The following is a 13,625-nucleotide window of genomic DNA, read 5'->3' on the forward strand; positions in this document are numbered from 1 at the left end:
TATTAATTATAATTAGGTCTATTGACCAAAAAAATATTCTAAAGCATTTGATCTTAATATTTTTTGTTTGGAGCTCAAATTTGCAAATGACCCTTTAAATTATCTATTTAAATGCTATATATTTTTTATGTTTTCATTATATCGTATTATATGAAGTTATTGGTAAAAAACAAAAACTTATACTTTAATTATATAAAAAACAACTTTTTGAAATAGCCAACTTTATTCGTCAATGATTGTTACAAGTATCCAACTTACATATATTTATCAGCATGAAAATGCTTATATATTAATGATAAAATTTGAATATAAGCTTTGGTGATCAGAAATTAAATTAATACTGATTTAAGTTAAATTACTAAATACATGAATCAATGAAATGAACTGACAGTCAATGTTGATCAACTTCACTGACACAAGATGAGAGGGGCAAATTTTTATAGACAAATCAAGTCGTTCAACTCAACCGAACTGATAAGCATTTTGCAAGAGCTCGAGTGAAATTAAGTCATCGTCATTTATTCTGTGAGCAGAATATATCAGTTTTTAGACTGATTTGACAACATTCTATGAAGACAACAAACTATCTCCAAGTATATTTCAAGAGTTGTTAGCAAACACAAAATAAAGATATGTTGGTTACCTCTTTAAGCTACTCTCCAAGGAATTTGAATTAAGTGATAATATATTTGGAAACACGACAAGGACACGTGACATTCTTTGCTTAATTTTCGGTTACCCAATATATATGTGAGTACAATATATATGTATTAACGTTGAGGACCAACACCTACAAAATGAGAATGAAACAGATCGAGTTAAGAAAAGAGTATGCTTGAAATTTTGAATAGGCAAATATAAGTCCATAGTCGGAGTGAGTTTGTACAAAAAGTTGTACCGATCAAATATTCAAGTGAATCTTTCTGGAAACAGAAGAAGTGGAGACTTAGAAACTTAGTCTCCAAACTTTCATAAACAAATTTTTATCATCATTTACTTTAAGTCTTTTTATTTATCTTATATGTTATCATATGTGTTGTTGACTTTATAACTTGAATTGATATGTTGCACTAGCATATATCATATTCACTTAGTAACTTCAGTTGTTTCGCAATTAAATATTTTAGCAGCTTAAGTATTCAGCTTTATTGGAATATTAATTTGAGCTGTTAACAAAGCACGAGTTTCCCATTATTTGTTATAATTTTATAATTGTTTAGAAATTTGAGCCGTTAACAAAGCATGAGTTTCTCATTATTTGTTATAATTTTATAACAGTTCATTCATCTCTTTTAAACTGTTATCTTAGATCCTAACAATATATTTAAATTCATCTATTTTGTATTAAGCAAATTTTAAAAAACTTAGAGATCATATTGAAATTTAAAACTACATATAATTATATTTTATAATTATACTTAATGGTGTCAAAATATTGTAATCAAATTTCTAAAAACACGAAATGCGTGGTAGCTTGGAAGTCAAGCTTCAAGATTTTCAAGATTTTATGATATTAAATGAATTATTAAAGTTTTTTTATACTGAATTAGAAAATGGACCATGACATTAAATTTGATTAGTGCAAAGAACTAATGTTTAATAATATAATTATATATATTAATAAAATTCACAATTCTAAAATTAAATCTCACAAGAATGAAAGTTTTGTATTATCATTATGAAGTCACAAACTCTCAAGAAATTAGTGAGATTCCTCAATTTCAGTACATTGTTGAAGTGCTGAGCTTTGCGAGATGCTAATGGTCGAGTTGGACATCCAATAGGGGAAACCTGACGGGGACATAAGTAGGCCTGTCACAACGAATTAGCGGGTAGGACAAGGTCAGCCGAAAAATTGTCGACCCAACACACTCAGAAGAACCTAGCCAATTTTGAGTAAAATTTGGTGGGCCATTAGGCGGATTCATTTTGGCAGAACCAAAAATTGCAATCCAACTCATCTCTAGACATATGCCACATACTATTTGGATGTATTTACGCCTAATTGATTCGAATCCATGCTTACAAAATATGGATTTAGCAAAATTAGTGACGATGTATTTCAAAGAATGAATGAAAATCTTACAATTTGTATATAAAACTATGATTTTTAAAACTTTACGAAACTACCATGTTTGCAGCCACCGAGACCAGAGTAACTACACCAAATACTTTAGAGCCAGAGAACATTCATGGAAAGTTGGCTACAGTTTTGATTTGAATTCATATTTCACAATTTTAGTTATTTACTTGAATGTACATATGATCACAAAAGACCTTGCAAATTGCAAGCGAGGGTAAAACATGTATGATAGGCCAACTTCGACAACAAAACAATAGATTCTTGCCTGCTTTATTTTGCCTTCTGGGAGGCTTCCACATACTGCCCCGCAAGTTTCTTTACCTTTTCGCCTTCTTTTATGAGGAAATTTGCATTCTTCTCTTTCGAGTGGTATTTCATAACTTTCTCTGTAGTTTTCTGCACTGCCCACCGGTATTGTTCTACTGTGATCACACCACTCTTGCACAACGGTCTAACGTGCTCTTTGATATAGGCTTCAACCTTCACAGAAGACACGATCAATTTCGTGTGTTGCAACCAAAAAACTCGCTTTTAATATGTACGAAAATAGTATTTTACCTTGTGCATGACGGAATTGCTGCTTTTTGATTCCTTCTTGTTGTCAACGTAAGATTTCTTCTCCTTCTTTGACACATTCTCCCTTTTCTGCGAACAGGAAGATGACTCTTCTAACATAGGAGAGGAGTTTGAATTAGCAACCACATTTGAATTTCCCACATGATTCTCAATTGCTTTTCCAGAATCCTTTTCTGCGTCTGAATTAGCAACCACATTTGAATTTCCCACATGATTCTCAATTGCTTTTCCAGAATCCTTTTCAGCGTCTGAGCTGTCTCCAAGTAATGTCTTCTTGACTATCTGCTCAACAGGCGTTGTTGATAGAGAGTAGGAATATTTTACTATAAGTGGTTCTTTGTCAGGTCCATAGAGTTCTTCACAGTCTGCAAGGGAAGGCTCTTTGTTCCCATCAACCAAAGAATTTGTAACAGGGTAATCTTCTGATCCAACATTAGCAACAGAGCTTCCACCACTAGGTTTATTCTGAGATTCGAGCAGATAGGACGAGCCCTTTAAAGCTCCAAAATCTGCTATCCCCTCATGAACCTGGATACCCAGCGTCCCATTTGTTTTCCCAAGGTTAAGGGAGGAGAAGACCATTTTAATTTTTGGTTCAGGCTGTAGCTCGGAAATCTTTGGGCCGCCAGCACCAATGAAGTCATCATCCTCCAAATTATACTCAAAATCTCCGTAGATATCAAGTTCTGGATGAGAATCAACTTCAAATACATCATCAGGTCCTTCATCTTCACTTTTTTCCGAGCCAGCTCCCTTTTTTATATCATCAACAGAGCCAGTGGGACTATTTGGTGGGGAGTCAGACATGAGACCTGCACTTCTAAGTGCGTCCTCAACTACTAAATCCGAAAGGATACAGTTAGTTTCATCAGCTGCTTCGTCAGAGAGGGCCTCTGAAGTAGAGCAAAGATTGGAGTCTTTAATTTTATCAGAATTCATGCTGTCTGATCTTCGCAATACCTCCTGCGAACACAGATTCACATACACTAATTTGCTATTTGATTTGTCAGCTACTTCCTTTTCGATATTTACAGCATCCGCAACAGCCAACTCTGTTTCAGCTGTTCTGACAACAGATGATGGATTTACTTTCTTCAAAAAGTGCTCGGCTAAGCGATAAAGTTGAGCCTGTGCAATAAATTTTTAAATATTTTCATCCTTTTATCCTTTGGATAAATTTATCTAATGCGACAGTCAAGAGCTTCAGTTTCAAGATAAAGAATGAGCCTGGAACTAACACTAACAGAAATGATAATTAACACCGGGAAAAAATTCTCTCTGACTATTGAAAAGGTAGCTTATTTCATCCTGCACATTAGCCCACTATCATTGTATCTCTTCTTTTTTGTGCTAACCTCTGTATAAGTAGTAAGGTACTGATAAACAAAATGATTAACAAGGAAGAGATGGAAAAAGAGGCACATATATAGTACCTGCCTAACTGGTACTGAGATTTTATTGTGACGACAAGGTGCCAAAACCGGTTGCATTTCTTTCGGTAGCTGAGCCTGCTCGAATGGCCAAAACAAAGAAACATGACTAAATCATTGAATTACACTGAAAAAATGACGAGACGTAAAGAGATATTGTACCAATAATGAATAGTTCCCTTTAAGAATGGCACTGTCCCCGTCTTTCTCTCGTGCGACATTCTTGTTTGAGGATGCCGTTTTCCTTGCCAGAACTTCCAAGGCCCATTTCCTTTTATCACCTTTTGTAACATCCAATTTATTCACTGTATCCTTCTCAGAAGATGCCTTCATTCCACATGATGCAGGAGTAGAAGATCCTTTGGGTAATCTTTTCTGATGCACTTCACTGGAAGCTGTTTCAGCCTTCAAACCCTTGACACTCTTATCAGTCCCTTTAACATCTAAATGATGAGAAACCACGGGCCATGACGAGTTCTTCGATAAAATTTTATCAGAGTGGTCTACAGTCGATGATTTTGATGCTTTTTCTGTCAGACCAACTTCTCTCTTCTGTTCGAGGGTTGCAACATCTTTAAGGGCAGAAACAGGCTGGATGTCATTCTTCCTTGGAAACACAGACGTGTCAGCTAAATACAACCTTGAAAGTATGGAAACTTTTGCCGCCTCTTCCTTCCCAGTTGTTTTATCAGAGTAACCAGAATCATCTCTTAGCTGGTCAAGAACCGAATTCAAAGCCTGAATTTTTTCAGTCCTGGTTGTTTTTATGCAGCGATGTTTCCAAAACTCAATTTCACATTCCCGAGTCCATGCTCTTCTCCGTTTTCCTCCACTCCCATAAATTTTTTTTGTCAGGCTTTCACGCACTTTTCCCTTCTGCAATAATGACCTTTTTGCCTTCATATCCAGAGATGGCTTCATGTTTTCAGTCCCTGATCCTGCCAAAGCAGCTCGGAAAGCTTCCAGAAGTTTTGGATCAAAAAGAGTTTTACCAGGGTCTTTAGAGGATTTATCACGAACAGCTTCTCTGATTTTTCTTCTAAGCTCTTGAACTAAAGCTGACGAATCTTTACCATCACCAGTTCTCCTCATAATCTTTTTGAGCCTCAACCTAACAGCACTTTCTCTTTCTTTAGAGGTTTCATTGGAACAAAGTTTATGTTCATGCTGATTATGAGATCTATGATCTGTTCCCTGAACTATAGCTGATATATCAACTTGAGCAGGTTCGGCTGTTTGATCCTTCATACAAATCAGTTGATTGTTCCTATCAGGCCTGATTTTCTTAGGAGTAAATTTTCCATCAGCACTAGCTTCTCTTGCATTACCATCATTTCTAAGAGAACCACAATAAAGTTAATGAGACAAGATTAGTGGAAGAAAAAACAGATAAAAGGCAAAGCTAAACTCATAAAAGATTTATTGTTTCAGGAATATTTAGGTGTCCACGAGAAAACAATTTGATCTAGGGAAACAAGACTAACGGATATTTGTTGTAGAGGAATAATAAACAATTACTTCATGAGCAAACATGTTACAATTATGTATGAGTGTGTGCGTGTACATCAGACACATACATTATAAAAATGGTCTAATCTAGCACAAGAAAAATAACGATTTGCAATACACCTTCTAACATTACTGTCACTCAATAAGATGCTACGATGAAATATAATATTGTCCAACGTAATGTTAAGATGCCAATGTGGAGGTAAGCATGCTTATTATGAGACGAACTTTCATCATATATTTGGCAAAATACACGTAATTTCAGAACATTGACTTCTTTTAGCATCGAAAAGGAAAAATATATTAGAAACAAGACATGCATTCTGCTAAATTCTCATGTAGCTCGTACATGTTGGAGTTCTACCACATGCAGAGTGTTCATTCCATCTAAACAAGCTAGCAAAACGAGGGCAATTCCTGTGGCCTACCATGGATTACAAGGAAAAGCAAATACAGTTTGAAAATAGAAGATTGTGCGTCAATTATTTGCAAACCTTCGCATACAAAAATTCAAAGGTTGTGTTTGGATTGAATCATTTAAACTCAACGATTTCAGATCTTTCTCTAAAGCCGTTCTACTAGTTTGGACAGTTTTTCATAATGAGAATTTCAAGTTCACCCCCTCCAAATTTAAACTTTTCTGAAACCAACCATAATGAATTTCAAATGCACCAGATACTATCACTTAAAAATTCAAGTTTCAAATCCTTTCCTTAAATCAAATAATTCCATTCAAATCGAATCCTTTGGTCTAAACACAACCTAATCAAAATTTTAAAATCAAATAAAAAACAAGAGCACCTCTACACCTGCCACAGGTATTTCAGCCATTCAAAGAATCTTTCAGAAAACAACTATTGCAAGCTTCAAGACTGAAACATGTTAAGCATTCTGCATTTACATAGTCCAACAGCAAATCTTGGAGTATCAATTTTGATGCAAAGCTGAATGGATGCCAACCTTCTATCTCCAAGCTTCCTTTTAGCACCAGTAACTTTGATGATGGTTTCTTTTTCGTCAGGCGTCGTACTGTTAACTGATAGTACCTCCATTTTATTGGATGCCTTTTTGTCAGCTGAAACCATTCCAGAGAGAAGACGAGGAACAATGAGATGAACTTGATTTATTACAAATAAAATCAGAATACAATTACAGGCAGTCAAAACCTAATACTAAGAGAGTGATTTATACACTCACTCTAGTTTATACCTGGTAAAAGATATTCTTCTAAATTTTTATTTGGTTCCGCATCTTCTGGAACTTGATCTTCAGCTTCGTCCTCGACCTTCAAGTCTGGCAATAGCATATATAAAAGAGAATATAATACTAACATCCATATACAAGATAAAATACTCGATATCTCAAGAATCTCATTTACCAGTCATAACCGTGAGTCCCGATGAACCAATATTATGATTGAAGCCTAAGTCGCGTATTCTGTTGTTTGAATGTTCTGGTGATATATTGTCTGCATCACCAGTACTCATTTTTAACTTAGGAGAGGATAATGAATGAGATGGACTGTAACTACCATCTTCCAATAAAGTAAATTCCATTTCTGGTTGACCCAAGTTTAATTTAGCACCATTCCGATAGAATAAAGTTTCCTTTGAATTCAGAACGTTAGAATTAGACGTGGACAATGTGTTTTTCACGTCCTCGCCACATCCCAATACTGATTCTCTTGATTCTTCAGTCCTTTGGTTCCCTTCAAGTAATGAAATGACTATAGCTGTCTCTCCATCATCAGCTACGGATATTGATACCCTTTCAGAGAAAGAAGATTTTGCTAGACAATAACCGCTAGAAAGTCCTGAACCAAGCTGGTTACTTTGCTTTGATGTTAAGACCTCGTGTGGATTTTGAGAGACATTATCAACAAAACATCTACATAACAGAAATAAAATATTAAAAAATCGAAGAACAAGCAACTTAGGAAAAAATTTTATGGCAGATAACTGCTTTAATTCATATCAGTCATTTAGAAGTGTAATTTGAAATCGTTTTTCTTCTTTATAAGGTTCAGAAAATCTTGATTTACCAAAGCTACAAAACTTCAAGGCTAGGTACCAAGTCCCCACACAACTGTAACTTAAAGTGACGTATTATGATAATGCATACATAAAATAGTACTAGATAATACATAAGGAACAACAGACCGTGAGATACTTTTGTTGTATGGAATAACCAGTAGACGGATGCTTAATGAACAACTAATTACCTGGGGCACAGCCATGAGCTGTCACTAGTGCCTTCAGGATCAAATCCCACACAAAAAGCATGATACCTGATTGTTTTCATTACACAAACAATTAGAAGAATACTTCGGAATTACTTAACAACCTAGTATTTAGAGGGTAAGATTGTACGATGGTGAAGTGAAGTCCTCACAATGCCATACTACCAATTCAAAATTTGCTCACAATATAAATTAAGTGTGTGTAATTCTGAACTTCTGCTACAGGCAACATAAAATTCCCTACTACATCTTTCTTGAGTTCGAAATCCATATTTCGTTTGAAGCCTGGACTAACAATCAAAGCTGTTTGTATTTAGTTAATTAACTAAGACACCAATGAAACAGCATGTCCCTTTGTGTGTATGGCAGAAGCAGCAGGAGAAAGTCGAACAATTTCTGAAAGACTTGAAACTTTTATAACTATCAAATGCCCTACCTTTAAAAATCTGAAAAGGTGCCAATAATATATCTGATCTTTACGTAAAGAGCAAGGATAAAGACGAGCAGGAAAAAAGGAGACAGGGCCCTCAGAAGTTAGCTCCTCTTAAAATTCATATTAAAATTCTGAAATGAATTTCACACCCCGAAGTATGCTCTTTATTTTGAACAAATAAATAAAGCATTAAGCATCATATTCTAGTTTACGCCAACAATGTTACTGGACGTTAAGTCAAACATAAAGACCGATAACATGGAGAAAATTTAATAAGTACATCAACTATAGAAGAAACAATAGACAAAGAATTGGACAATAAAACTAAATATATGATAGGAAAGTTTAGTTCACACCATTTATCACATGAATCACAAGCAATGGATGTATCAACATCCAAATCTTCTTCAACTGCAACTAATCCACTTCGAATTTTGCAGCCATTTTCATCCAAACAGACAACTGCCTATAAGAGGCACATAAACCATTATTTTGCAATTGCTAATACAGTAATACTTGCTTGAACATTAAATGTTAAATGTACAGAAAACTGTGTAATGGTATGGCCAAGAAAGACATGGATGTCATGCCCAACCCACGTGGAAATTAATGAGGACCTTTGCTCAGCGACCGCTTAAGACATCATGTTACTTTTTAGGATATTAGACCCCATGGTTGATAAAGAAATGTAGTGCATAACAAAATTGACAAAAAGCAAAAAACATGGCTCGCACATGTAAACTTAAGCTATAACTGTTCGATAATTTAAACATGGAACATCTGTGATTCTCAGAAGCATTAAACAAACATGAAGTAATAAATGTGGACATATTGCAAAATTTTCCAGCATCAATGCACATAACATTAACTTACATTCTCATCAATATAGTATGAGGGAAAAGAAAGGGTGTTATTTTTCCCTTCAATTAACCAGTCATCATCTCTGCAACAAAAATAGAAAGTTAGAAACTTCCAGTAAAACTTTTCAGGTATGATTTTTTAAAATTCAAACTATACTAGGATTTTGTCAACTTATCAAAACAAACATTCATCAAACTACACTTGTTCGTCCAAAACCAATACTTTGAACTGGTTTTTTTTTTTAAGGAGAATGATCTAGCTACCGAGAACATGGCTGTTTTGGTCAATGTCAAGCCAAATTTAACTTGTACTAATGTCTTTATCCAGAGCAACATTTTGTCGGAACTCGGAATACCTGATGATCCCACTCGAATGATAATGCATTGCCTTCAGTCAACATAATTTAAATTCTACTCTAGTTTAAACATGCACCAATGATTAAACTAGCTTGTGCTTTGGTCGATATAAATGAATTCTACACTAGTTTAAATATGCACCAAAGTTAACCATGCTTGATAAAGGAACTGTGAATAGAATTTACAGATGGAGTGGAATCAGAAAAAAAAAAGAAGGAAAAAAAAGAAAGAATAGAACTTACGTTCTTTGAAGTATCAGAATCAAAAAGCAAAATATAGAAAAATGGATGATGTATCAAGGATTAATAAACATCAATGTTCTACTTTTTCCCCTCAAACAGTTGAGTTATTTTAGGGTAAGGACTTAAAAGGGAGGCAACTGGCACTTGTCATTCCTCCAAGTTTGTTCAGCTAAAATATTGAATTGATTCTAAATAGAACAAGATCATGTTCTCCTTCCTACTTCCTCAAAACAGAAAGAATTTTCAATTTATGCCAACAGATGTGTTCATCAGTCACAAAATTACATGCAAAGTTCATTATCTAAGAGAACAAAAGCAAAAGAGAACTAATAAAATTAAATTAAACCTGTGTATTGTGTCCTCGTCAGTTTTATAGCCACCAACTGTATCATATACCTGCAAAATTATTTGTAAGAACGAGTAACAAATATTCTCAGAAAATTTCAAAATATAAAAACCTTTAAACGGATCAAATATTTGGTTTGAGATTATTCAAAGAACCATCATCAAGACAAGCCCCAAAAAATGAAATCACAACTTCAGAAACTCCTCACTCACAGGCACACAAGTTATCAGCTGAAACTCATTCTGACAAAGTGGACAAAGGCTAGTGATGGTAGCCCAGTTGTCAATGCAGGCAAAACAGAACCTGAAATTAAAATAAGAGTCCAGGTCATAAGCCAAAACTTGTATCCAAACAAGTTCTTCACTTGTGGCAGTCAACAAGGCTGCATTCAAGTACAGTAAGTATTTCAATTTATCACTTCACTTCAATGTCCAGAAATTGGGATATTCTGGCAAGATGATATACCAACAGAAAATATCAGGTCACATCTATCAGTGGAAATCTATCACGCAAAATTTCTACATAACCTTGGAGAAGTAAAACACAAGATTCAATTGAATTAACAAAAAACCATAATAATATAAGATGCCCATTTATCTGACAAACAACTTTGCTCGCACAAAATGCAGGTGAAACAAACGTAAATGCAAAATCAAGTACCATCTTAATTTGAAATGTAGACATTTTCATAGAATGTTGATGTTATGGCGAGATTTCAATCCAGCTCAACAAAAACTCCAAACAGGACACCACATAGTCAATAGTTTAACAAGCAACCGAGCAGAAAAAGCATGGGTTATGATGTTTCATCAAGACATTGAATGAAATAATTAGAAAGTTGAAATAAATCAAGCTAGATTTGGTGCCAAATTGTTGTAAAAGAGGCACACTGGATTCATCATTAGCACTTGATATAACACTGCAGAAAGCTTCTAAATTGTTAAAAGTGGTGCCAAGAGTAAGATTTTCAGCATATACATACCAATGTTGGCAGCAATCAAGCACACCTCGGTCAATGATAACATCCATGCATATCCCACATCTTTCACCATCAAAATTCAAAATATCCTGCGGGTCATAAATTTAAACTAAGCTAACTGGTAAATGTCCAACCATTGCACAGAACAATTTTCTCAACCAATGAAAGCAAGAATAAATATTCAACTCCCAAAAACTAAACCATCCAAAATGCATCACTACAAGTGCTAAACGTGTTTCTTTTTCACCTGAAATAAATCCTTCTCGTTCTTCAGAATTCTACAAACTCAAAAATAATAGCTTAACTACAACGGAAATGTAAATTTCACCACTGTAGAAACTAACAAAGTGATCTATTATTTTTAATATCAATTTTCATAACCTAAGTTTCATAATATACATCATAAAGATTGAAACTAATATCCAACCACAAAAAAAATAAAAAGATTGTAACTATTTACCTCATTGTTCTCATCAAGAATACAATTATCACCCTCCCACATTTCCTCCGTAACCAAATCCACATCCATTTCTCCAGCTACGAAAAATTGTAGGTCATCAAAAGTAAAATCAAAATCTGCAGAAAAATTATCTGAACATTTAGAATCACGAATGAACACCTAGGGTTTAAATGTGTTTGAACTAGATGATTAGAAAATTGGGAAATTTCTCTTTTTATTTTCGATCATTATTCACTGATTTTGAGTTTCTATGAAGACTTTCATAAAGAAAATTGTCGTTTATTTTCTACAGGAATTAAATGGATAGGTTGGAATTTCTTTGAACACAAAAAGAAAAAGGCAAAAAAAAAAAAAAAAAATTGGAATTGAGCAAGCTGTGGGTGGAAATTATAAAAGCGAGTGTTGTGAGAAAGTCTCATGGAAATAATATTTTTTTTTGTTGTTTAAATAAAAAATTTGTATCACAAAATTGATCTAGATCGTCTGACAAGAATTTTTGTGTTAATTTTTTTTATATATTTTCCTTTCAATTTTTCATTGTTTCTCTAAATTATCGTATGACTTAATTACAGTAAATTAAAGGTCAAAAACTTGTGTGAGACGATCTCACAAGTCGTATTTTGTGAGACAGATCTCTTATTTGGGTCATTCATAAAAAAAGTATTACTTTTTATGTTAAAAGTATTACTTTTTATTGTGAATATCGGTAGGGTTGACCCGTTTCATAGATAAAGATTTGTGAGACCATCTCACAAGAGACCTACTCTAAAAGTAAAACTCTTAGCATAAAGAAGTAATACTTTTTCATGGATGACCCAAATAAGATATCCGTTTCACAAAATAGACCCGTGAGACCGTCTCACACAAGTTTTTGCTTACTTTTTATTGTGAATATCGGTATGGTTGACCCGTCTCACAGATAAAGATTTGTGAGACCGTCTCACAAGAGATCTACTCAAATTAGAGTTATAAGTATTCAACTATGATTTGGTTCGTTTCTCATAAAAATTCGAACCAATATATTATATCGTTTTAACAAAATTTAAACCCAAATAAAATATTAGATTTTTATAAAGGAAAATTAGTTTTAAATCTCCAAATCCAAACTTAACTTTTCCTAACTCCCTACACCTCAAAAACTTTGTCCAAACTCCCTAATAAGTTTAAAATTAACAAAAATACCCTTATATATTATAATGATCGATTTTCTTGAGATAAATGGTATCAGAGCTTAGGTAAAATTATTTCAAACATATAAATTTATTATTACAGCGTAATTAAATGTTTGAGGAGGGGAATTTTCTCAAATTACATAAATCCGAACCCAGGTTCGAGATTAATTATTTACAGAAATCATTCCAAAAATTTGGAATACTGGCAACAGGAAGATCTAACCAAAGTTAGATATCAAGAAGGAACTTATCAGAGTTCTAAGGTAAATTTATGATTCAAAATAACATGTTCCTAGAAATAGTATCGAATTCCTCTAAACTCTAAGGAGATCTTAGAGAAATTCAAAAGTCAATACAAAATTATGGCAATATGCTATATTATGTACCACGGAATGTGGAGAAAATTCTTGAAAACCAGGAAGAAATTCTTGGAATATTAAAGGATATTCAAATAAGAATTCAGAAACTAGAACAACAACAAAATTCTAGTAAGAAGACTTCAGAAGGAAGGTTACCACCATATTTTGAAACTGAACCCTTATTACATCAAAGAGGGAAGGCCAAGGTTATGCCAAAACCTTTAACTGAAGAAGAAAATATGATCAATCTAATCAAAACAGTCTCAGAAAAGAAATTAATTTAATGGCAAATGATTGGTCTAGAGGATCTACAAGAACTTGCAGAATCTTTTGCAAATCTCAAAGTTGTAGATTTGAAAATGAACACGACTAGGGGTGAACAACCTACAATAACCTGGTCATTTTCACAGGAACCATTAAGAGAAAGTGTGGGATCTCAGAATATAAATATGAGAGAATCCCAACCAGACTTTTATACTAGTGGAGAAGCATACCCAACGGGAACAAGGTCAAGGAAGAATCGAATTACTTTGCACCAACTGAAAGGGGATCGGTTACGGTGACCGGAAACGCAACGGAA

General features: G+C 34.0%; 1 protein-coding gene across 3 annotated transcripts; it reads right to left on the reverse strand.

Annotated features, from left to right (window-relative positions):
- Positions 1–1,623: 1,623 nt before the first annotated feature.
- LOC140982540 (uncharacterized protein At4g10930) lies at positions 1,624–11,867 on the reverse strand. Of its 3 annotated transcripts, none has more exons than XM_073449089.1 (15): positions 11,515–11,867; positions 11,058–11,143; positions 10,288–10,378; positions 10,076–10,125; positions 9,144–9,213; positions 8,627–8,736; positions 7,820–7,885; positions 6,977–7,485; positions 6,808–6,891; positions 6,559–6,673; positions 4,252–5,425; positions 4,093–4,167; positions 2,642–3,787; positions 2,349–2,563; positions 1,624–1,812 (listed from the first exon to the last, which is right to left on the reverse strand). In XM_073449089.1, exons 1-14 carry the CDS (start codon positions 11,581–11,583, stop codon positions 2,354–2,356), a joined length of 3,855 nt encoding a protein of 1,284 aa, XP_073305190.1. In that variant the 5' UTR covers positions 11,584–11,867; the 3' UTR covers positions 1,624–1,812; positions 2,349–2,353. The 3 variants fall into 3 exon arrangements, with proteins under 3 accessions (XP_073305190.1, XP_073305191.1, XP_073305189.1); XM_073449090.1 differs by lacking the exon at positions 1,624–1,812 and having other exon boundaries at positions 2,190–2,563; positions 11,515–11,591; positions 11,674–11,867; XM_073449088.1 differs by lacking the exon at positions 1,624–1,812 and having other exon boundaries at positions 2,190–2,563.
- Between the last annotated feature and the right edge of the window lie 1,758 nt (positions 11,868–13,625).

The sequence above is a fragment of the Primulina huaijiensis genome, chromosome 8 (assembly GCF_012295235.1).
Source record: "Primulina huaijiensis isolate GDHJ02 chromosome 8, ASM1229523v2, whole genome shotgun sequence".
NCBI lineage: Eukaryota > Viridiplantae > Streptophyta > Magnoliopsida > Lamiales > Gesneriaceae > Primulina > Primulina huaijiensis.

What these genes read in the sequence shown, in the direction of transcription:
- LOC140982540 (XM_073449089.1), bottom strand. Translation starts at nt 11,583, where the DNA reads ATGGATGTGGATTTGGTTACGGAGGAAATGTGGGAGGGTGATAATTGT. An exon ending in AGCTCATGGCTGTGCCCCAG is followed by an intron (nt 7,486 to 7,819) that starts GTAATTAGTTGT and finishes TCTGTTATGTAG; the next exon opens with ATGTTTTGTTGATAATGTCT. An exon ending in AAGGGAACTATTCATTATTG is followed by an intron (nt 4,168 to 4,251) that starts GTACAATATCTC and finishes CCATTCGAGCAG; the next exon opens with GCTCAGCTACCGAAAGAAAT.